Source organism: Salarias fasciatus, unplaced genomic scaffold, assembly GCF_902148845.1.
Source record: "Salarias fasciatus unplaced genomic scaffold, fSalaFa1.1, whole genome shotgun sequence".
In the NCBI taxonomy this organism is placed as follows: Eukaryota; Metazoa; Chordata; class Actinopteri; order Blenniiformes; family Blenniidae; genus Salarias; species Salarias fasciatus.
This window is the reverse complement of record NW_021941400.1, coordinates 131,504-157,488: the sequence shown is the minus strand read 5'-3', so window position 1 is coordinate 157,488 and position 25,985 is coordinate 131,504. Positions and strand designations below refer to the sequence as shown.

The following is a 25,985-nucleotide window of genomic DNA, read 5'->3' as shown; positions in this document are numbered from 1 at the left end:
AGCACTTTAATAACATATGTAATTTAAATAATTTAGATATTATATGTAATATAAGCCTAATATAAAGTAATGAATACTGTTATGAAAAACATTGAATAAGACATTATATCAAAACAGACCGATATTGTTGTGATCTGAGGTTGAACTTAAGTTTTGTGGAGTCATAAATACTGAAGAACAGTTTCAACGGTATCATATCAGCAAGAGGAAAAATAACTCTAAATGATGATGGAAAAAAAAAGCTTGAGGTTATTATGGTCCAAGCACGAGACCAAGAAGGCTCAGGAATAGTTCTGCATTTGCACTTGAGTTTAGTTTGTGTTAAACATTTCAGAAATGTCTTTATATTTTTTTTCTGAAAAAGCATCTATATGCATCTGTGTGTGTGTGTGTGTGTGTGTGTGTGTGTGTGTGTGTGTGTGAACATTTTTTACGACACTGAACTTATCACCCTAAAACCTAAATATGTGAGAAAATAAATATTCTCAGTGTTATTTTCTCTCTTCAGGCTGGATTCAGCCAGATGAAACCACAGAGCAGCCTCAGCTGAGCTGTCAATCAGCAGCTTATCTGTGGGCTGATGGGAGGTTTGAGGAGCTGGTCGAAACCACATGAGCTCGTCTGCTCAAACAGCTCGTCCTTGTTTGGCCTCGGCTGCATCAGAGCTCCACTTCTCCTCAGCTCCTCCAGAGGAAACACCACTGCACACAATGCTTTTCCTCCCAGCTGCTGCTCTCTGCTGTCTGTGTTCAGGTGAGTGTTTCCAGCCAATCAGGAGCCAGAAAACTCCACCTGGAACAAAGGAGGTCACACTGACCTGCACCTGTCTGTCTGTGTCTCCACAGCGCTGGTTGCCATGGCAGCAGAGCTGATTCAGGACGATTTAACATTGACCAAGAGAGTCGGGGACACAGTCTCCTTCATCTGTGGAGGAACTGATCAGTGTGGCTATGTATACTGGTACCAGAAGAAAGACACAGAAACATTCAGAGTGATTCTTCGTATTCAAATCAATAATGGTGCAATAGCTTCAAGATACAATCATCCTCAGATAAAGGATTTCACAGGTGTGAAGAAACAAAACATCTGTGAGTTAAAGATTAACACAATTAAATCAGATCATTCAGCCTCCTACTACTGCCTCTGTTGGAAAACAAGCAACCACAGTGAGAAATGATCCCTGCAGCCTGAACAAAAACCAACTGATGTCAAATCAAGTGTGTGACAGGAAGTAAACAGTAAACCAGAGAGCAGGTTCACATGTTTCACTCCACCTCAGTCTGAGTCTCAAACACAAATAGCTTTGTGAGTTTCATATTTATTTTGATCAGTTTCAAATTAAATAATATCAAGTTGCATATTTTTATCTCGCACCTGAACATCAATTGTTTTAAACATAAGTGTGGATCTCACCAAAAATATCATTGAGCATTCTGAAATTTAGTGTTTCAGCCAAATATACAAAAGGAAGATAATTCTCCTGTTTTGATCCTCAGCTGGAATGACTCCAGTTGTTCTCATTTTATGCCAAGTCCGGCTCTCAGAGAGGAAACACGTATTTCAGCTGACAACTGGTGAAGAGCAGGGAGACACCAATATCGCAACACAGAACAAACACAGAGGAACAGAAAACCACTGACACACAACAAGCATGTCTATGAAGTATGGGAAGATGAAGAACCTGAGAGAATCCACACAGGCTCAGGGAGAACATGCAGATTACTATTGCAACAACACATCATCAGTAGGGTAAAACTAACCTGTCTCACGCCGGTCTAATCCCAGCTCACGTTCCCTATTAGTGGGTGAACAATCCAACGCTTGGTGAATTCTGCTTCACCATGACAGGAAGAGCCGACATGGAAGGATCAAAAAGCGACATCGCTATGAACGCTTGGCCGCCACGAGCCAGTTATCCCTAACTTTTCTGACACCTCCTGCTTAAAACCCAAAAAGTCAGAAGGATTGTGAGGCCCCGCTTTCACAGTCTGTACTTATACTGAAAATCAAGATCAAGCGAGCTTTTGCCTAACAGAAGGACCTGGAACTGAACCTGGGTTTTCTAGTTGTGAGGACAGAGCACTAAAGACAACACCACATTTACAGCTAAATATCTGAAATACTGTCACTACAACTACTGTAGTGACCCCCTTTGCCTGTCAAACAGGGCACCTGATGGCTGCTGGAGAAGAGGAGGTTTTGACGTCCGCGTCCACTCCACAGTTTTGTTCCACAGAAATTGTGATGTTGTTTATTGTCCCGAGTTTGAGCCACAGATCCATTCATGAATAAACCCTTTCCTATTTTCCACAGTTGTCCGCTTACCAATGCAGATACCAAATTCCCATTTCAAATGAACTCCAATAAACAAAGAATTCCACCTCTGTTACGACCCCCTTGGTCTGTGTGTTCCCTTCTGCTCTCCTCTCTGCTCTCCAGGTGTGCATCCCACAGAGCATGCAAAGCAGGGTGTGCCACAGCTCGTCCCTGAGTGGACCACCAGAGGTCTCCAGCGCCGCCCCTCGATCCTGCCATTGGTGCCTCACCACACCAATTAGGAGCCAGCAGGGATAAAAGGCCGGGAGCTGCATGCATATGGGGGCAGACACCTGATAGGAATCACTTGTTAGAGCTGTGTGTGTGTAGAGTTGCTGTGTCAGGCTTTGGCTGGTAATTTCCAGTTTGGGGGGTGCTGTTTCAGTGTAAGTCTGTGGGTATTTTGCTGTTTGGGTTTTCTGGTTCTGTTATGTTTTGTCTTATTTTGAGAAGCAGCAGCGTGAACGCTCAGTTAATTTAGAGTTTTGGGTTTCTTGGTTCTATAGTTGTTTTGTTTTGACAGCACCTTTTGCCCGCCTGGTTTGTGCCATTTTTTCTTTAAGAACAAATAAATGTTTTGTGTCTTTATCCATGTTGCGTCCCTTTTCCCTACGAGCCGGGTCGTAACAACCTCGACACACCCCTGCACAGTCTAACACCGTGTTTCCACCGGACGTGACACAAATTTTTTGCGCGATGAGATAATGACGCAATTGTCGCTCAATCAATCAGCGGCGCGCAGCGAGCAGTGATGCGGCGAGTGAAGAGTGGCGAGCGTTGACACGCACTGCCACTTGCCACCACTCTCTGCTCGATGATCGCTGCCTATTGCCCGCCGCTTCATCACTCGACGCTTGTCGCTCGAGTTGAAATAATTTACCTTTTCAAGCGAATTTCAAGCGAATTCGTGCCAGGACAGCCTATCAGCGTGGAGGTCGTCACGGATGTGCTGATGTAGGGCATGCAGGGTCCGACCACGCAAAACAGTTGTTAACACTGATGCCGCCGTGAGCGGCGTGCGCTATTTCATTTGTTCACCGCTCCTGAAACACAGTGTCAGCTTGAAGTAGCGCTCCTGCAGATGCAGAAGACGGTGGAACTCACCGAGCTCAGACCGCCTCGGTAGGATAGCATGCATCCAGAAGCAATGCCGGTGCCTCGCCCGCAGCCGACGCTGACTTCTTCATGTCAAATACAGAGCAGTGATGGTGGCAGGTGGAGCATCTCAATCTCAATCTTTATTTGTGAAAGAACGTTTCATATTCATAAAAACAACGCAAAGTGCAGAATAGTAAAAACAGTCATAAAAACAAAAAAGAACAAAAACCGCACCATCGATCAGTATGCACACACACACACACACATACAGGGCCGGTTTCAGCTATGGGCAATGTGGGCAACCGCCCAGGGCGCAATCTATGAGAGGGTGCACTGGCGTCGTGCACACGAGAAAAAAAAAAAAAATCGCCAATTTTCCAGACTTGCACTCATTTCACTGCAAAAACTGAAATCTAAGTAAGATTAAATATCTTATATTTCGGTAATAATTTCTTGTTTTTTGTCTGATAAGATAATTCTTCTTACTAAGTAGTTTTTATGTTAGCATTTTTGACCTGTTTTAAGCATTTTGGTCCTGAATTATCTCAATAAGATTCTACAGCTTGTAACTGAGATTTTATAACCTATTCTGAGTAACATACGCTTGAAACTAGAATATCAACAGTTACAAAGCCATTTCAGCAACACCCAGGAGTATAAAAATGCCTTTTCAAAGTAAAAAAAAATCTTATTTCAAGCATAAAATAAGAAATCATGACTTTTACACACTTATCTCTTCACATAAAACACGACAGCAAATGGAATTCACTGTTTTATTTTCAATGAAACAACAGAAAATATGTATTTACAATGTACAGTTGATACAGTAGTCTACTTTCAATGGACACTTCATATTGAAACATTTAACAAGTAACATTTCAAACAAATTCAAACAGAAATAGCTCTTTGTATTCACATAAGTTTTCATAGGTGATATAGCCAAAATATGATATTACGGTTTTTACAATCTCGATTTTATAAAAATTACTTTTTTACATTTTTCATACTAATTTGCAAGTTTCTGAGGAGCACAACCAAACAATTTCCTCATGTAAAACAGCCCTAAAAGCTAAAATAAAACAGACAATTTGATTCTGATAAAGTGCATGCTGAACCCCTTGTTTTTGACTGTTTTGATGAGAATCATATCTTTTGCAAGGTAAAAAGTCAGTCACAGGAAATGCATTTATATCGAGACCTGATATTATATACAATGATTTATTTAATGCCTAAATAGTGAGTGTATGTGCAAGTCATAGCCTAGATTTTTGAGTTTTAATCCAACATTAATCATTTAGCTAATAATGGTTTCCTATTGTGAGACGTTTGATAAAGTTTATAGATGTAACGTCACATGACAGCTCAGAAGAAAGAGAGAAATGACAGCAAATTGTGCATCAAGTGAGTTGATCAAAGAAAAATACATCTTCTGCAAAAAACCTTTCCCAGATCTGAAGTGTGGCGATCAAATACCATCACATTGTCCAATCCTATTTTCATACTATGACAGTTTTTGATTGATCTTCATTATTGACAAGTTCAAAGGCTGCTTTAACTGCATGCCATGTGATGTCTGGGGAGCACCGAGTTATTTTTAACTGTTGTATAATTCTATTACATCCCCAAGATGGTATTTTACTAGCACAAAGGTTTGGCTCTTGCTGCTGAATGTGTAAAAAGAGGTAAAATCCACCAGCTTCTCTGCATCCACTAATTCAGTGGCCTGTGCAAGATGTGGAACCTCAACTTGATAGGCCATCACATTTCGATCAAAGCGTATTGTTTGAAAAGGTTGGTATTCCAAACAATAAAGCACAGAATCAACAACATATATGTCTTTGACCAGTCCAAATTCAGGCATATTACCATTCACAACTTTGGCAAGGATCATTGACTTCTGAATTATGTATTTATTGCCATTTATCACAAGCCATTTGACTGATACTGCGTGGCTTACTTCATCATATCCTAGGAAGTCTCTCAGTTTTCCTTGTAAATACTGTAGATCTTTAACCTCAGAAACAGGTCCCATCTCCCTTTCATTTGAAAAGATTGGATGTATTTGTAGAGGTTTATGTCTGTGAGAGAATGATATCACTTACGCTGGGTGTCTTCAGCAAAAAGATACTTCCACAGGCAGTGTCCAATTAATCCAGCCTCGATCCAATAAATCCACTGCGGACAAGATGAAGTAAAAAATATAAACTTTCCATTTATTTTTGGTTCCAAAATTAGTTCCACAAACAGGAAAAGTGGCTGGCTAATACACTAATTGTATCTTTTGCAGAAACGCAGCAGGTAAGAAAACTGTATGCTCCTCTCACACTCTAGCACGGGCAGACAACCCGGAAGCACAGCAGTAAACAAAAAAAAAAACTGTCTCTGCATAAAAAACTTTAAAGAGCAACTACACATTTCTGTCAATATCTTAACACACAAGATGAATTCTTAAATCAACATATTAACATGAAAATCAAATTACAGATTTATTAAACTGCTCCTTATTAAACTGCCACTACATACCCAGCCCCTAATTGCTTTCTGGGGTAGAAACAATTACAACTTATCCGAACATCTTTCATCTGGGTATCACTCAGGTACATACAACAGTCCATCTCAAATTGCTTCTTGAAGTAAGCAGAGCTTCGTTATTGGTCTATCAAGCTCGTTAGTCTTTGTTTTGACTCGAACCTTGCGGACTATTCCATGCTCATCCTCCATGGTCTTGATGATCCTTCCCATCAGCCAGGATCCCCTCGGCGCTGAGTCGTCAACGATCAAAACTACGTCTCCTGGGACGAAGTTTCGTGATGGATGGTTCCATTTTTGTCTTGTCTGAAGCTGGGGCAGATACTCTTTGGTCCAGCGCTTCCAAAAGAGATCGCTCATGTACTGGACTTGCCTCCATCTTCTTCGTGCATAGATGTCATCCTCATGGAAGAGTCCCGGTGGTAAGATGGGTTGAGTCTTCAGCAGCAACAAGTGCTGCGGTGTGAGAGCTTCCAGATCATCAACATCATTTGAAGGTGTAGTAAGAGGCCTACTGTTCAGGATAGCTTCACATTCACAGAAGAACGTTTGAAGACCTTCCTCGTCCAAGCGTTGTTCTCTCAGCGTGGCGGCCATGATTTTTCTGATGGAGCGGATGATTCTCTCCCACACCCCTCCGTGGTGTGATCCTGCTGGCGGATTGAACATCCATCTGATGTCACGCTGGAGCAAGCTTTTCTCAATCTGTGAAGTGTTCCACTCCTTCATAGCCTTTTTAAGCTCACGGTCAGCTCCCACAAAGTTGGTTCCATTATCAGATCGCATTTCCTTCACTTGACCTCTCCTTGCAATGAAGCGACGTAAAGCGTGAATAAAGGAGTCTGTGTCCAGCAACGTCGCCATTTCAATGTGAACTGCTCGGCTTGCAAGGCACGTAAATATGACACCGTACCTTTTCACAGATGATCTTCCACGCTTCACTTCGAACGGTCCGAACAGATCAACACCACTTCTTGTGAATGGTGGTTCGTCCGGGATGACCCTGTTTCTTGGTAGGTCTGCCATCATCTGTGTGCCTGATGCCCCATGTTGTCTTCTACAAGCAGTGCAGTGGGACAGTACTCTTCTGATTGCTGCAGGAGCATCTATAATCCAGTATCTCTGACGTATGTAAGACAAGACGTGATTTCGTCCATTGTGTCCCAGACGTTCGTGTGCGTCTTGAATAATCAGATCAACCACATGATGGTCTTTCGGCAGAAGCATCGGATGATTAGCTTCTGTTGGCATACATGCTCGACTGAGCCTCCCTCCAACGCGAAGGAATCCTTCTTGAAGTTGTGGGTTCAGTCTGTAAATTCGGCTGCTTCTCTTAATGGACTCTTTTCTCCGAAGAGCAGATATTTCCTCTTGAAACTTCCTCTGCTGACAGTGATGGATAATAATCAGCTCAGCTTGTCTCAAATCATCCACCGTCAGGTAAGCCTGTTTGAGACTCCTCTTGAAGCTTGCCATTTCTTTGTTCACTTGTTCTTGATCCTTGTATACTTCACACATTTCCTTTCTCTTCTTTGACAGGCTCAGCAGGATTCCCTTTACTCGAGTGAGCCATGCCACTGCCTTCTTGAGCTGCATCCATGAAGAAAAGTACTCTGTTAGTCGTTGCATTCCATCGGCACTTTCTTTCACTGTTGTAGCAGTAACGAGTATGCTCTTCTTGACTTCAGGATCGATTACTGTGAGTTCCTCTTGATGATCCAGCTTGTCTGGCCATTCTGCTTCTGGCTTGCTGAGGAAGGCGGGCCCTGAGATCCATACTTTGTTATGAACGAAGACATTTGCCCTTTGCCCCCTGGAAGCGAAATCAGCTGGATTCAACTGTGTGTTTATGTACCGCCACTGCTTCACTTTTGATGATTGTAAGATAGTGGCGACCCTGTTGGCCACAAATGTCTTGAATCTGATGTTCTCGTTTGCGATGTACTTGAGCACAGCGGTGCTATCTGTCCAGAACTCTGACTCTCTCAGTGGCAGCTGTAGCTCTTTCTTCAGCATGACATCTACCTTGACAGCTAAGGCAGCTGCTGTCAGCTCCAACCGTGGGATAGTTGTGGACTTCAGCGGGGCCACCCTTGCTTTTCCCAAGACGAATGAGCAGTGTATTTGGTCGCTGCTGTTCTTTTGGACTAGGTATGTGACAGTACCATAGCCTGTTTCGCTGGCATCGCTGAAATGATGTAGTTGAGCCTCCACTGTTTCTCCAAACTCTGGTGGCTTGAAACACCGATTCAGTCCGAAGTCTGTGAGATGCTGAAGCTCTTCCATCCACCTCGACCACTGTTGTGCAAGATGGTCTGGCACTGCATCGTCCCATCCAGTTCTCAGTCTGCATAGTTCTTGCAGGATGTTTCTGGCAAGTAATGTGACGGGGGATAACATCCCGAGTGGGTCATAAATTGAGCTCATCATTGACAGGATTCCCCTTCGGGTAAGAGGCTTCTGCTGGATGTTAACACGGAAGTAGAACTCATCTGACTGAATACACCATTGAACCCCCAAGGCCCTTGTAGATCATTTCATTCATGAAGTTAACATAGTCTTCTTTGAATGTTCGGTTTCTTTGCAACTTCTTCTTCAAGCTGAGCGCTCGTTGCTCTGCCACGGCTTTGTTGTTGGGCATTTTCACGTCTTTGTTCTTCAACGGTAGACCAATCGAGTAGTGACCATCAACCAGCTTGGCTGATTCAGAGACTCTGTCCATGAACAGCTGATCTTCCTTTGACATCTCCAAGCATTCTCCTTGAGCATTCTCAGGGAAGTCACACCTGAATTGCTGAGTCCATAATTCTTCCAGTTGAGCCACAGAGATGCGATTCGTCTTGATCAGTGGGAATCCATGTTTTGTCTGGCGTCTGATGTTGTCACGCAGGGGTCCGTTTATGGTCCATCCCAGCGCTGTGCGTACTGCATATGGCCCATTTTTGACGCTGCGGATCACTTCCTCTGGTTCTAAAGCCTTTGCTACATTGGTTCCAATCAGAAGACCAATGTCTGCATTAATCGAAGGGATACGTACACCTCGCAGGTGTGGCCACCTATCCACATCTTCTTGAGTTGGAATGTTCTCTTTACTCACAGGGATAGTCTTTTGAGCAAAAACCTCAGTAAGTTCAATAAAGTTGTTGTCTTCAAGGTTGCTCACTTCGAGTTCTGGTACGGCCTTGCAGGATACTGGCTTTTGTTCTCCCATAGTGGTGAGTAGAATGTTCACGTTTTTTCCTTGCAGGTGAAGGTCGTTGGCCAGCTTGTTAGTGCAGAAAGAAGCATTACTCCCTGGATCCAGGAACGCATAACAAGTCAGCACCTTGTTGCTTTTCTTTGCCTTTACTCTCACGGGAACGATGGCAAGGATGCTATCTGTACCCCCAGCCCCAGTCTGGGAGCTTGTGTCTCCTGCATCCACAAATCCACTGACCACAGTTTGCTCTTCTCTCTGGGACTCGTTCTCAGAACCCCCTTCTGAAGTCTCTTCCTTTGGTGAGCTTTTGGGTTTCTGTTTTATGTGTAGGAGCATAGGATGTGTTGCTGAACATATCTGACAGCTCTTCTTTTCTCCACAGTCCTTACTCATGTGTCCCGCTGTAAGGCAACTGAAGCAAAGTCCTTTGCTCTTGAGGAACTCCAACTTTTCTTTATGCAACATTTTTTGCAACTTCTTGCACTGTTCCATAACATGGTCTCCCTGACAGAAAATACAGGGTTTGATGAAGGCCTTGTGTGTTCCCTTCTCTTGTGTTTTCCCACTTCCACTGCTGACACCTTTCTCCGATTTCTGTGATCTTACTTCAGTGGCTAGTATTGTGACGTTTTTCTTTCCACTTAACTTGTCAGTCTTGGTGTCTGAATGGCGTTTCGTGTGCCCTGGGATTTCACCGAAGACGGGGTGTGATGCCATTTCCGCCTGCGCGTTGATGAAAGTGACTACATCTTTGAACTTTGTCCGGCGATCCTCCCTCTTCTGGATATCTATGGCAACACTCCTGAACCTCTCTCTCAGTCTGTATGGGAGTTTTGCAATGATCGTGCGCATGTTGGCAGCATTTTCCATCTCATCCAAGTAATCGAGTTCTGACATCGCGTTACAGCAGCTTGTGAGAAAGAGGGCATATGAATCAAGTGCCTTGGCGTCATCTGTTTTTATGACAGGCCAGTTTAAAGCTTTGTCAAGGTAGGCCATGGAAATCTTGAATTTATCACCAAAACGTTCTCTCAGAAGCTTCTTTGCTTTCCAATAGCCCTGTTCTGCATCCATATGAAAGCAACTGCGCACAATGTCATTAGGCTGTCCATTCGTGTGTTGTTCTAAATAATAGAGACGATCCTTGCAATCTTCAGTCTTGCTCTCTACACCGTGCTCAAAAGCTCTTATGAAGAGGCGATACTCTGTAGGATCTCCCTTAAAAACAGGAATGTTCTGAGGTGGCAAGGTAGAGAGCTTCTGTTGCTTTATTAGACTTTCGGTGATGTCATTTTGGCGTTGCATGACTGTAACCAAATTATCTGTAGAAAGAGATTCGTCCACAGAGTACGCTGGGGCTTGTATCACGGGATCACCTGCATCCTTTTGCTGCTGACTACCGCTGCTGACTGCATCACCCTTGTGACTCACTTTCTTCAATGGAATAGATGTTAAAACATCCACCTTACTTCCTTTGGTTCTGCCTGCCGCTTCAGAACCTTCATATTTTCTTAGTACAGCCAACTGAGCATCAGCTGCATCAAGCCCGGCTTGTAACTCCAACTCTTCCTTTTCAGCCTTTATTTGCAACTCATGTTCCTCCAAAGCCTGTTTTCTTTTCAATGTAGCCGTCTTGGCCAGCAGCTCAGCTTTTTTCAGCTCAATCTTTAGGCGCTCAGAACGAGCTGATGATGTTGTTGATGCAGAGCTGACAGACTTAGATTTTTTCGATTTCTTTGATGTGACAGACACACTATCTTCAGGTTTTATCTCATCACAGATCTTCTTGGATTCCTCTTGGCGTAGGTTAACTGCCTGTAACCATGCATTTACATCTTTCAAAGAGTTTGTGTGCTCATGAATTCTTGGCTCAAACCAATCCCTTTGATCTGTGTTCATGTTCTCTTCACATCCTGCCTGGCAAAACAAATCTTTAACATGCACATTTATCTCACTGAATTCGTTTATCAGTCCTTCATATTTAGTTAACAGCTCACTTTTTATGTTTTCTGCGTTTGCATCATCATCCATTAAAGCCTGCAGCTCATTCCTCTTCTCAGTGAGCTGGCCCAACAAGGCTCTTCTTGAAGATATTTTCATTTGCAGATTATGCTCTAATCCTTTCTGTGTTGGTTTAACAACTCTTTTACTATCCTCCACATTCAGTTCTATTGTCTCCTCCTTTCCCGTCCCAGACATCATTGCCGCGATCACACCTTCCACAAATTAGACGGCTCCCATATGCGCTCATTACAGTCACGCAGCGGACTTAACGAGCCTCGTTAACTCCGTGCTTCGCCTTCCACACAACCTCTCCGATGCTCCTTTTTTCCCCTTTTTTCTTTTCCAACGTCGAGCGAGTTTTCTTACTAATGTAGAGGTTTATGTCTGTGAGAGAATGATATCACTTACGCTGGGTGTCTTCAGCAAAAAGATACTTCCACAGGCAGTGTCCAATTAATCCAGCCTCGATCCAATAAATCCACTCCGGACAAGATGAAGTAAAAAATATAAACTTTCCATTTATTTTTGGTTCCAAAATTAGTTCCACAAACAGGAAAAGTGGCTGGCTAATACACTAATTGTATCTTTTGCAGAAACGCAGCAGGTAAGAAAACTGTATGCTCCTCTCACACTCTAGCACGGGCAGACAACCCGGAAGCACAGCAGTAAACAAAAAAAAAACTGTCTCTGCATAAAAAACTTTAAAGAGCAACTACACATTTCTGTCAATATCTTAACACACAAGATGAATTCTTAAATCAACATATTAACATGAAAATCAAATTACAGATTTATTAAACTGCTCCTTATTAAACTGCCACTACAGTATTGAAGGATCAACGTTTTGGCAGCTTTCATATATTTGGTTCTGATTAACCAAAGACTTGCAAGCATTCTTAAAATTGAGCTTTGAAGCCCATTGTTTAAAGAGGCAATGTTTAGATTCAAACCGCATGCACATATGCCTAACCACTGGACCCAATGATTTAATCTGTGATGGCAAATGTAACAGATAATGCTGTTTAGGTGTAATATTATGTTCTGGGAAAAGTTCCTTCCAATGCTTCAAATGATTTTCAATGAGTGACTTCAATCGATCAACAGTTGCAATGGTAAGAACAGGTGCAAGCACTATCTGCACAATCTCTATTAACTCATGTATCAGATGCACATATACATTGTCTTCCAAACTCTCCAAAACAAATGGTAATATCTTTAGCAGGACAAGAATTTGCCCAGACGACTGCTTCAATTTTCCATCACTTGACATTAATGTACTCAGTGAAATTGGGGATGGCCGATCTCTAACATCCAGAGGGGAATAAGGAAAACCCAGAATAGCAGAATTCACAGAATTCAGATCTATCAGTCCTGACTGAACAAGATGATGCAACACACCCTTGATTTCCAATGGAGCTGTACCCTCCAGAATGACATGCATAATGTCTTGTGGAGTTTGTTGTATAATGTCAAAAGTAGGGAATTCTATTAATTTGCTCCTTTGATTGATTCCATACGTTGTTCTCAGGCTATTGCGAAGCTTATCTGTATCTGCCTTTTCAATTTCATTAGTCTGTCTGATATGTCTTATCAAAGTCCTTCTAGTAAATGCATCCTCGTTGAAGTGTGACTGCATTTGCTCAAAAGAACACTCACAGTGTCTGCATTTACTGTAGGCAAAGCCAACACCCTCCTTGAACCCTGCCAGTTCATGCTGTGCCAGAGTGTCACCACAGACAGAGACCAGGGCACCATACATAGTTTTCTGTCCATTACTAGTTTGCATTTCGACACCATTGTACAGTGCATCCATATCTTCTTTAATTCTGCTCAATATTATATTTACACCACATTGACGGATGTCTACAGATCGAGCCATAGCAAGTAACCTAATAGCAGGAAGTTTAGACCGGTATTTTGGATTTATGTTTGCTATGGTGTAATACACCATCAGCAGCTTATTTTTCGATGCAAAGGATCCTAGTGGATTACAGATCTCAATTTCATCTGTGTACAGAACAATCTGTAATGCATTTGGTCTCTCAGAAAATAAGGGATGTGATTTTAAAATGGAGCCATCAACAATGTCCTGAAAAAAACCCTCCCTGCACCTCTGTGGACCCTTTTCAATCATAGAGAATATCTTTGGGTGTGATAAGAATTGCTCAAGACTTTTGACCAATGGAATGTAATGAAAGACTTTGTCTTTAATGAAAAAGTCTTTTGATGCTCCATGTTTCCTCTTGCATATAGTTTTAGAAATCAGTATTTCCTCTGCATCCAAAATGTTGAACTGCTTCCTCATAACACTGTTCTGTCTAAAGGTTGTTGCAACACTCACAAATGGGTCAACAAAACTGTCAAATACATCCATTACTTCTTTTTGAAGGTGTCCTGATGTGCATTCCAAATGCTTCTGAAGAACCTGCTCCATCTGGCTCCTGAGCTTTGTCACCAGTGATGCCTGATACTGCTGCACACCAGCAACAATGTCATTCATGCCTTTCTGAAAATGACACACACAAAAAAAAACACAACACAACTTCATGATATTTGCGTGCGACTGTCATGAACTGGACAACAAGGAAGGAAGATTGACCATAAAGCATAACTGGTTCAACACACTATGTGTAACTGTAAATGTGCAAGTACAATGCTGTGGTATGTTTTGAAAAAACCACAACAAAGAAATCTTACCTGTGAGAGACGGTGCTTGGCCCGGGTATTTATAACAAAGGCAGTAGCCTGTGTTTTCAGATCCTAAAACAGTGGAAATTCTATTTAGCATTCTGATATAAAGTAGCACGTAAAGTACAATGTTTATCACAGATGGAATAATCTTTATAAATAGTCATTTGAATGTTAAATCATCTTTGCTCACTACACCTGGTATGTTTTAGCTTGAATATACCATTTTGTCTTATTCATACATGAGGTGTTAAGTCACACATTACTGTACTGTACATCAAATTCAGTAGATTGTCACCAGTTAACGTACTGTTTGTGCTGTGACAGCTCGGTCCTGGTTAATGTCAGTTTGCCTTTCTTCAGTGTCAGCTGTACAAAGCTGATGACTGGTGATGCTGGAATCCTGAGGAGGCTGATCAGGTTGGATGTTGTGCTGTCACATAAAAGAAAAAAAAAATTACCTTACATTTTATTTATATTTGCAGACATATTGCATTCATGTTAGATTAATTTGTTTTTATACAAACCAAGCTGCATTTGCATACAAGTCCAACTGATTTAAAATCAATAAGTTAACATCCTATTAACTTTAGGACCCGACTGAAGGACAGCATGTGAAGCTACAGTTATGTGGACAAAGACATAATTACTGATCATAGTTTTTTTCTGTTATTTTTTATTTGGGAATTTACATCATGCTCTGTGCATTTTACTTCCAGTGCAGACTTCTTTTTACGCTGCTGCCATCAATCGTCACCGTCATATACAATATCAGTAAATTTCAAAATAAAACACAAAACCTCCAATGGTAAATCATCATTTTGTCAACATCAGTGCTGGCATAAGCAACGGGTCATCTGTCAGTCAGAGGGTCCTACAGCTTAAAGCTCGTGTCCGGAGTTTTGAAAGAGAGAGGTTTTTTTTTAATCCAACGTCTCAGGTTCCGCCCTCCCTCTGCTTTCATGAGCGACCAAGCCACGCCCCCTTAATTGTGCACGCTATTATCCGTCGGGTGAAAATGAGAGCCTCCGAGTCCTACAGCATCCTACATGTTTAGCTGTTTACGGTGGATGTTCAGCAGACAGTGGATATATCCGAGGTGAGCGCGGCGGCTTCTGTGGAGCTAACTCTCCTCTGCTGGGCGAGCGGCCGTGCTCTCTGGCTGCTCCACACTTTGATTGACAACACGAGAATGCGGAAGCTCGAAATCTATTGGCTGACGCTGACCGGCGCTTTTTCGGATAACATGGGGGTCTGCGAGACGAAGGCGGGGCTCATAAATAAATTTTTATATTGCTTTATGCTAATGTTATTGTAGTATCGAACCAGACTGAACCAGACAAGCTCTGTTGAAAAATGATACATATGTTGGAAACGAACAGAAACTCCGGACACGAGCTTTAAAGGACATCATGCATGAAAAAAACAGGATTAATTCGAGCAAAGTTACTCACTTGTTGCTGCAGTGGTCCTTGACTCTCCTGTGGCTGTTCGCCATCTGGTGTGGTCCTTTCAACAAGATGCTGGGAATGTCTCCTCTTCACATGATGATAGAATGAGTTGTACACTCGATATTCCTCTGTACACCCGTCAATACCACAGAGCAACCTGAAGTCAGGACTGCGGCTGTGCATTCGATTGATGTGGCTCAGTAAAAGTTTCATTGAAAAAGTGACGAAAATGAGGCAGATGACGCAGCGCCAAATCATTTTGAAATTTTCAAAAATTAAATCCAAAGCTTAAACAAGTCGAAATGTTCCTGGAGCATCTGAGAGCGGGAAAAAACCAATCTCGCTGAAGCGTTTAAATACGGGCTGTTCCATTGTCCGTCAGTGCAGGGGAGATTTATGAATTAAGTTCTTTTTTATTATTATATATAACGTAAGGAGGAGCTAGTTGCAGTGATACATTTTTAAATATCCTTCATGAATTTCAAAATTTCACTCCATAAGTTAATAAAAGTCTCCCTTCCTACAATATTTACAACATATACGTCAACCCAGAACGTCACATGGGACGTTCCAAGTGCGCCAAAGCGACAGTGACGGAGCAGTGGCGGTCAGTTGCGGCGGACCTGTGCTGTTTGAATTTGAGCGCTGGGAATCCTCATAAACGGACAACGACATGGAAGACGATGGAAGTGCTTTTTCGGGGATGGATACCACAACAGTTGCAGTACTGAAAGGTAACCTAAATTTGCTTTTGACAGTCTTTAAGGTCATTGTGGGCTCACGTGGTGCTCACATGGCGCTCATGCAGTGCGCCATGCATGCACAAGCTTTTCTGTTGCTACAGAATACTGTTTATCTTCTCTTTTGTTACAGATTTATAAAAATTGAAGCACATACATTTTCATTCTATTATCATTTAGTATTAAAGTTTATTTAGCCTTTTTTTCTGTTTCTGAATTACTGGGGCAGCAAGTGATTAGATACTTTAATTTCTGTCGGCAGACCTTGTAATCCTCCAGACCCTCCAGACAGAGTCTGCTCTCTCCATGCATGGGATTTTCACTATTTGGGTGTCTTTGTAAATTGAGCTACAGCCTGATAGCTTCACAGAGTCACTTTTCAAAGTTAGCATGATAGCATCTGTCATGGTTTGTTTGCTGTGGCGCTCTGGCGCATGCGTATCCTGGCTCGTGCGCGAGCTGCGCGGGCTCACAGGGCTGTGCGCAGACCCTAGCAGACAAGCAACTTACAAAACAGCGCAAGTTCAGCGTTGCAGTACACACACTGAACGATATTTTCAGCACTTCAAAGTGTGAAGTGGTCCCAGGCGCCAGACCTTTTCAGTCTTTTTCGCCCATCTTCCGTCACCTCTCTCTCTCTCTCTCTCTCTCTCTCTCTCTCTCTCTCTCTCTCACACCTCATTGCCACATGAGGTTAATGAAAGGAAGCCTGGGACTTTGTCTCGATCATTTTTTGTATTTGAGTTACTCGAGTAATAGTTGCAGCCTGAGTAAATGCAGTAGCTAGGTGACAATGGCGGGAGGGTGTGGAACTAACGCAGCTGGCGCTGAGCTGTGTGTCAAGTTACCACATACGCAATGAATGGGTTTGCCACAGGTCTGTACTTTGCACGTTTGGTGTGAAACCGGCTTGAGTTCAGCATAAGATGGGACATAGTGGGTGTCCATACTAACTTTAACGTATGAAAAACACTACCTGATATGCCAAAACCATTTGTGATTTTATTAGAAATTGCATGCAGGCTTAAATTAAATGTAAATTCATATACCTGCTTCAGAAGTTCTTCTCTGCTACTGCCATCAGCACATTCTCACCCTTTCAAATAGGATTGTGACTTATGTACCAGGTAACAAAATAACACATATTCACAGTGTTTGTATGTGTCTTCCAGCTGCTAATGTCAGCACAGACATGCTTTCCAGTCTCTCCAAGGAGGACTTGCGAGACCTCTTTCCAGGGCCTGAGCACTTTATCCGAAGGATGGCCATTTGGAGGACCATACATGGTGGAAATGAGGTGATATTAGATTTAAAATTGTGTAGTTAGTACCGTTACTATGCTGTGTTGTAACATCAGTGAAACAATTACTTTTTGGTGTTGTCTCTAGTGTTTTACTATTCACTTAAAGTTTATGTGAGATAAATGCTTGTCTTTTTCAGTATGAACAATTAGCCTACAACAACCAGCCTCACCCAGGCACCTCTGGATGTGATGCCACCTCTATTCCCACTACCCCAACCCCATCCACCCCTCCATCCATCCCCGCACCAGGAGACAGTGCCAGCAGAACTGTACAGCTTGTATGTCCACAGTTTGTTGTTTACACAGACACAGAGTTGGAGCAGTCGAGAACCGCCTATTTTGAAAAGCAACGTGCTGGACAAGAAGGCGACTATACACTCTCCAAAGAGCTTCGCTGCCGCTTAATAAGGAATACAGTAACAAGCATGCTTGCCATTAAGACAGCTGCTGAGGATGACTTCCAATATCCATGCTGCAGAGAGCTATCTGCGATGGCTAAGCGTCTCATTGAGTACTACCCGATGCTGCGGGACAGAACTGCAGCCAGTGGAGATGAGTGGGTAAGAGGATGTGCTTTATTCAGGATCACTGGTTTTATGGCTTGATTTAAATTTCATTAATGTGATTCTTTGTTTGTTTTATTTTCAGAAATCTGTCAAGAAGCAGCTTTTGAAAAGGGTCCAGAACGTGACACCCCCAAAAAAGAGACAGGGAGCAACTCCCTCAAGAAAGAGGCAACGAGCCATCATCAATGAGAGCAGCAGCAAGGAGTCATCCACTGATGACAGTGGGTCCACTGCTTCAACTTTGATCTTGGAAAGATCACCACAGTCTGGAGGCAGTTCCCCAGAGGCTGAACAGTTGGATGGTAAGAGCACATATCAAACAATCAATCAATCAATCTTTATTTGTAAAAGCACTTTTCATATTCATGATAAAGAACGCAAAGTACTGAACAGTAAAATCAGTCATAAAAACAAGAACAAAAACCACACTGTCAGTATGCATGCGCACGCACGCACACACACACACACACACACACACACACACACACACACCCAGGTGTACATGCACACATACATACAGACATACTCCCATTTTGTGTCACACAAAAGAGGAGACATGACATATTGAGACTGTGTTTTTGTATTACAACTACTACCAGTATTGACAAGCAGGAATGCCTTTATTTTTAATTTTGTAAATGTAACAATTTCAACATCTCTTAAAACCTTACTTTACAACTACAAGATTTATCATAACCGTGCCACTTCATACATTTGTGATCAGTAAACGTTTAGTGACAAGACTAAAATGTACTATTTCACATGGACTAATGTCTATAACTCACTAAAATATTGATTCAGGTACATTCTATTTGACCTGTATTTTAAATAAATATTGATTTTTGTCCCAGTACCAGCTTCAGGTTCTGGTCCTGGTGGTTCATCTGGAAAGAGGAGACAGAGAGAGGACACTCCTGTTGACTTAACACTTCAGACTAATTCATCTGAAAGTAAGTAACTTTGAATATTTTCATGTTTCTTGTAACTGTAATGGCAGAAACAGTGATTGTAGTTTCATTTCAACAGTAGGGCCTGAAACTTCTGACAGCCTTCAGAACCAGGCCAGACACTACGGAGTTCTGCAGGAGCTGTACAAATCCAGGCCCAGACCCAACAAGAAGGATGTTGCCCAACTGTTGGACCTGGAATACCAAGCAAGACGGGCTTACATCAACTCTGATGTGATGAGGGAACAGGACAAACCGACCAAGATACTTCAAGCATATCCCTGCTTCAGAGAAGTGGATCATGTAAGCAAATCAAATCATTCTCACTGATTTATATTTAATATGAAGTAGTAAGGCATTAGTTTGCACATTGTATAATGTTAGCCATTTCTTCCATTTTTAATATAAACTGAGCAGATATTCCCAGTTCTGTTTTGCACAAATTGTTTCATAATTCATAAAGCAGATTAGTCCATAGTTTCCTCTTCCATATAGGTCCAGAAATGTTTTACTTGCTATATTTGAGTGGAATGCATCTTTTAAAGATATTTTTCTATCTGTCTGTTCTCCTGTGGTAGATAATGGATGAACTGCAGCGGATCCTCGATCAAGGAAACTCTCACTTCATACCTGATCTGAAGAAGCGCTGGGGGACCTTTTGTACGAAGATCCAGTTTTGTGGAGTTTTCAAAAAAGTCATGAGACCTCCAGTGGCGGATGAAGGTAATGACACACTTGATAGAGAATTCATAGACTGGCCACAGTAGTTGGTGCTTCTTATGCTACCCAGGTTCAGACATCCACCCAGTGCTCACCATTTACATAACTTGTCAACTGTCATCATCACCTTACCATGTCCACTTTCATCCACATATAACTCACTGTTCTTTACTGTCTCTCCCAACCACATTTACTGCCTCTTGTCATGTTGCTCTCCTATCTTTGTTTTTATGTTTTTTGAATAAGTGATTTTTTTTCTCCCCACAGTTAAGCAAGCCATTGCCACAATGAAAGCTTTGCCTGACATCTTTCCATCACCTTTTGCTCCACCCAAGAAGTTAGGGCATGCGAGTGAGGCTATGCTTCACATCCTCAAGGTAAGAAATTCATACATGTATGACAGTTTTTCATGCACTTTACAGTATACAGTTTATCAAATGTTACTACTTGACTCGAGTAGCTAAACGGTGATTTGTTATGGTGATTATATTTGTATTTGTGTTTCAGTCTGCAGAAGACGCCAACACCTTTCTTCAAACCAGACCACTCTCCAGCCCTGTGGTGATTGTCACTGAGACCAACTGCATTCTGGCCATCGGTACCATTCCTGTGCTGACCTTCCCAAAGGAGGACATCTCTGACAGTGTGATGTACATCATGGCATGCTACTACACCTTTCACCTCACATACCCAAAGTGCTTGGCCACACTCCTGTCTGTACTCCAGACTGAAGTCCTCATGGATGCCATTCATGACAAAGACATGACGTCTTCATACAAAAAAGCCATGGCTGAGTGGAGGAAGTTCATCACTGAGTAGGCTTGTACACTGAGCTCCAGTTCCAGGAAAAGTTTTGTGGTTTGTTTAGTGCGAGAGCAAGGCACTTTCTCGTGTCAAATGTTTATTTTAGTTTATTATTCAGTTTACACATCTGTCCATTTTTTTCAACGGCTGTTGTAGCTGCATGAATGGTCGTGTTGACAGTATCGATGTGTTTTATTTTCTGAAACCTTTTGGATAATCATTGTGATAAGTAATTATCATGGTTTGTTCTGTTCATGTGCACCATGAATATAATAAAGAGGGGAAAAGAAATTAGATTCATGTCTTCATTTAGGCAAATGACATTTCCTGTCAGGATCACTGATTATTAAGCATTCATATTTATAATTTCCACAGCTTTTTGCTCATTTCAAGAATTTTAAGAAAATGATTCTTCATATTGAGAAAAATATTCTAAAATGTTATCTTTCTATCAAGAAATAGTTTTTAGTACAACATTGCTGGTTTCAAGAATTGTAATGCCTGGTGTATAGCATTATGTCAAGGTGGTGGCACTAGCATTTACTTGATTTAAGAAAAGTTTCCAATATATTAAGAAAAAAAGTATCATATATTTTGTCTGTATCAACAAAGCTGTACTTGTTATGAGTGAAATTCACAAATTTTAAGATATCTCCAGTTCACTAGGGTTAGATATATTTACTTGTTTTTTAGAATCTTGACAAGTCTAATTTTCTTGTTCCATTGGCAGATAATTTTGCTTATTTTAAGTAATATTACCCCAATTTTTGTATATTTTTTTCTTGTTTTTCAAAGCTGACTTTTTGCAGTGTTCCAGTAGCGTGAGCGCTGGGGCGACCTCATTTGTCACGCCATACAGCTTGTGTGTCCGTTCGGGCTGTCTGAAGAGGCGGGGGAGTGGGGAAGGGGGGGTCAACGAGCGGCTGCAGAGGTTGGCAAGGGGGGCGGTGGTGCGCAGTGGCGCTGGGAGGGGGAGGGGGTTGGGGGGCAGATTGATGCCAACACATACTGCCTCAAAATTAATTGTATTTCATAATTAATACAGACCCACACCCAGGCTGGAGCCTGCTCTACACCTGAGACCTGCTAGCCTGAGCCCCCTCCTGGAGCCTGCTGAGTCTGGCCCACCGTTGACCCACCTCTGGGACAAGCACACGGTCTCTCTGGCAACACCATCTGTTTCGGGCTTACCTCGTCTCCATGGGTCTCCCTTCTCGGCGCTTATCCATCACACCTCTGGTGCTAAACGTGCTGCTGTTGTCTGCTGCAGTTTTCAATCTCTGGGTGCCTGGCCCATGGTTCCCAGGAGGCAGTAGCAGCGCGAAGCTAACCCCACCGTCCACCATGTTCCGTCATCTGCCGGGTCCATTTCGGGAGTTCGGTGCCCACGCAGCAACCGTGGAACTTCCGGGAACTTTCGGCCGGCCCCGATGCCTCCATAGAGGAGCCGTGTGGAGATATAGCTACTCCGGACCGTGGACAGAGGGCTCCATCCCCAGCGTGTGGACACCTGCTCGCACTGGCGCTCACCCACAATGCCATTTCACTTGACCTCCCCCTGCATGCATCAAACCATAAGGACAAATGACAAATCAAGTTTCGCAAAATAAAAGACATCGACCAAGACCACCTGACCCGTGACTTCCATAACCTCACCCAGACTGCCCATCACTCCTCCCCAGACGCCCTTGTGGACAACACTGGACTACAGCAGATCCTTGACACCCATGCCCCACTGAAGACTCGGACTGTGACTTTCACAAAATCTGCTCCATGGTACACTGGTGCACTGCGTAGACAGAAGGCGGCTGGGAGGGTCCTCGAGAGGCGGTTTTTAGCCTCAGGTTTAACAGTTCGTAAACAAACTTACAGACAACACCAAAAATCCTATTCCAAAGCCCTCAGTCTAGCCCGTTCTGAATACTACTCAAACATCATTAACAATAACCCAGGAAATTCAAAACAACTGTTTAAAACTGTAAACAAACTTCTCACACCACAACCAATTACACAAAAAACAAACAATAATGAACAATGTGATGTATTTTGGATGCTTTCATATCCAAGATTGATAACATTCGTTCCGCTCTCCTGCCCTCTAGTTCTCCTAACTCCACACCTGCCACCCCAGCTTCCAAATTTTCCCATTTTTTCCCTGTTACAGACAGACAGGTGGAGGACCTCATCCGCAAGATGAAGCCCTCCACCTGTCACCTGGATCCACTTCCCTCATTCCTGATCAAATCCCATGTTTCCACACTGAGCCCCCTAATCACAACTATCATCAATCACTCCCTGCAATACGGTCACCTGCCACAATCATTAAAAAACTGCAATAATTAAACCTCTTCTAAAAAAACCCTTGACCCTGAAAAAACATCTAATTACCGGCCCATTTCCAATCTTCCCTTCCTGTCAAAAATCATTGAAAAGGTAGTCTCCACACAAATTCACGCACACCTCCAGTCCTCCCATCTGTACGACAAATTCCAATCCAGTTTCCGTTCAGCTCACAGCACTGAGACAGCTCTGGTCAGGGTCACCAATGATTTGCTGGTGGCCTCTGACCAGGGCTCTCCATCACTCCTGTTACTCCTGTACCTCTCAGCCACCTTCGACACTGTTGACCATTCCATCCTCCTCCATAGACTCCAGCATTTCATTGGTCTTTCAGATACAGTGCTCCAGTGGTTCCGGTCCTACCTGACTGGTAGGGCTGAGTATGTGGCCCTTGGGGAAGCCAGGTCGAGGTCCCACGCTGTCACCTGTGGGGTTCCCCAGGGGTCAGTGCTGGGGCCCAGCCTGTTCTCCATCTACATGCTCCCTTTGGGCCACATCATCAGCAAGCATGGAGTCTCCTACCATTGCTATGCTGATGATACTCAGCTCTATGTCAGGCTAGACCAGACCTCCTCCCTCTCTATCCAATCACTCACTGCCTGCCTGGAGGATACTAAAGCATGGATGAATGACAATTTTCTCCAGCTCAACAGCTCCAAAACTGAATTTCTATTAATTGGAACCCCACACCAACTTAAGTCCTCCCCTTTCACAGTCCTATCATTTGCCGGCCACAAAATCAACCCAACAACTTCCGTTACCAACCTGGGTGTCCGTTTTGACCCCACCTTCTCCTTTGACCTCCATATCCAACACAGCTGTAAGACTTCAATTTTTCACCTCCGGAACATCTCCAAACTACGCCCCTTCCTCTCCCTCCCCATTGCTGAGAAGCTGGTCCATGCTTTTGTCTCCTCCAGGCTGGACTAGTGCAATGCACTCCTCATCGGGATCTCTGGAAGAAGCCTACAACGGCTTCAGTCGATTCAGAACTCTGCTGCCAGGATCCTGATGAGGGTGCTAAAAAGACTCCATATCACCCCCATTCTCCATAATCTTAACTGGCTCCCGGTAAGGTTCAGGTTGGAATACAAAAGCTGCCTCCTGACCCATCAGTGTGTCCACAGTAGTGCACCAGTGTACCTAAAAGAACTTCTCTCCCCACATGACCCGAGCAGACGCCTCCGCTCCGCCGACATCAATCTGCTGAAGATCCCCAAAACCAAGCTGTGCTCTATGGGGGACAGGGTTTTTCAGGCTGCAGCACCCCGACTGTGGAATGCCCTGCCTGCCCACCTGAGAGCAGCACAGTCGGTGGACTCATTTAAATTTTGCCTGAAAACGTTTTTCTTTAAGAAAGCTTTTGAATGATTTTACTCTGTATCCTATTGTATTTTATGTGGTGTAAAGTATCAGTCTTTTATCTTTCACAACTACTTTTATTGATTTAGCCTGTATTTGCTACTTTTAATTGTTATTGTTTTTAAACTCCACTGTAGCACTTTGGGATTTGTTTTACAAATGTAAAGTGCATGATAAATAAAAGTCATTATTATTATTATTATTATTATTATTATTATTATTATTATTATTATTATTATGTAACACCCCTGCTGTGATTATTAGCTGGGGTGGTCGGGTTCACTTTAATTAAATTATATAATAATTCCCTATAAAATGAAATAACTGGACCCAGACAACTGATTTTGGTTTTTCTCAGAAAATAATCAAGCAATGTATTTAAAGAAAAAATATAAACACACCATACAAATTATTGCTTTCAGAGGTCAGAACTTAGAGTCCAACAGCGCTTAAAAACAAAAGAAAAATGGAACTATTCAATCAAAGCAACTGTCCACCACCCTCTCAAGGGTAAATCAACTCAGATCGTTCCACGAGATCAACTTAAAGAGACTCGCTCCGTTAGCGTCCAGGTCTTTAGCACGTGGGCCCACCACACACACACTCACACAAAACAAAAAAGGTTGCAGGCCTGTTCTTCTTCTGTACAAGTTTAGGGCGCTCATCCGCACATGAGACGGTTCAATCTCACCACTGGATGATGCAGATGATGCAGAAGTCCAAAGGGAAACGCAGGTAAATCCCCACAGGTGGCGGAGGGCGACCTCCTGGAGGAGTCTGAGTCCACAGCTGGCAGAGTGTGAGGCGTTCAGGCGCAGTCCTCTGGCGTGCGTCTGCCTCGTGGCGATGTTGAGGTCCAGGGAAAACCGCAGGTAAATCCCACAGGTGGCGGAGGGCGATCTTCTGGAAAAGACCCAGTCCAGGCTGGCCGAGTGAGAGGCGTTCAGGCGCAGTCCTCAGGCGTGCTTCCCGAGTCCGTGCTCCCGGCTGCTCACGAGCAATCACCAGCCCACCAGCCACCAACTCTGGTTGCTCACTCACGGTGGGCTGGCAACGATCTGTCTGCAACAGACCTCCTTGCGCCGTGGATCTCTCTCTAGATCTCCGTTTGCCGTTAATTGGACCCCTCACGTCTCTCCTGCCGCTCTCCCGCTCCTCCGGTGCGCAGTCTTTTCTTTTTTTTTTTTCCCGCCCCCTCCTTTCTTCACATACATATAGCCAATTACATCAACTGACTATGACAGACACACCTTCCATCCAATGAAAATGACGGATTTGAAAAAAAACGCAAGCATAGACATTAAAACATAGAACACAACATAGATCAATTTTAAACTTCTATGATCTTCATATAATCCCTTATTTTCCAACGGGCTACACCCTCCCCCTTCTAAACATTGTGATGTCCCCATCAAGCTACACCATGAGCCCATATTCACTACTTACAAAGGCTCAGCTTGACACAGTCTGGACATAATGCGAAGGGGTGACACCAAACGGTTTTACAGGGGTGGTATCTGGAGTGTTTGCTGGCACTACTCCTGACAAACAACCCGTGAGCAACAGCAGTCACAGGCTGATCAGACGGTTGTCCCAGCTTATCATAACTGAGTTTAATCACTGGTTTCCTACTTCTCTGAGGCCGTTTACTTTCCCCCTCAACCGCTGCAGGTATCTGTTGTAGATCTGTCCCTCCTGCCTCACTGCCTCTATTCAGCTCAAAGGTGGCAGGGAGATCAATAGCTGGGGTCTCAGTTGTAGCTGGTTCTCTGACTGGCGAAGGGACTCGCACCCCAGGGATAACCTGCCTCTGTCCAGTGCGCAACTCAGGCTGCAACAATAAATCTCTCCACTCCACCACCAATGGTCTTGGTGGATCCCCATCCCCATAATCAGACTCCGATGAGGGTAGATCCAT

The 25,985-nt window shown here is 43.2% G+C and overlaps 2 protein-coding genes across 2 annotated transcripts in view; both read left to right on the top strand.

Moving 5' to 3' along the window:
• The first annotated feature begins 618 nt into the window (after positions 1-618).
• Positions 619-25,985, top strand: part of LOC115385698 (immunoglobulin kappa light chain-like) — a 69,380-nt gene continuing 44,013 nt past the window's right edge. Inside the window, exons 1-2 of the mRNA XM_030087754.1 lie at positions 619-753; positions 846-1,166. Coding sequence (XP_029943614.1) covers positions 711-753; positions 846-1,166 — 364 coding nt within the window. The 5' untranslated portion in view covers positions 619-710. The remainder of the gene's footprint in view (positions 754-845; positions 1,167-25,985) is intronic.
• LOC115385697 (uncharacterized) lies at positions 15,633-20,494 on the top strand. Its single transcript, XM_030087753.1, has 9 exons — positions 15,633-16,019; positions 17,198-17,322; positions 17,466-17,888; positions 17,977-18,196; positions 18,746-18,844; positions 18,924-19,144; positions 19,420-19,564; positions 19,829-19,938; positions 20,069-20,494. The coding sequence occupies exons 1-9, from the start codon at positions 15,959-15,961 to the stop codon at positions 20,378-20,380; spliced, it is 1,716 nt and encodes a 571-aa protein (XP_029943613.1). The 5' UTR covers positions 15,633-15,958; the 3' UTR covers positions 20,381-20,494.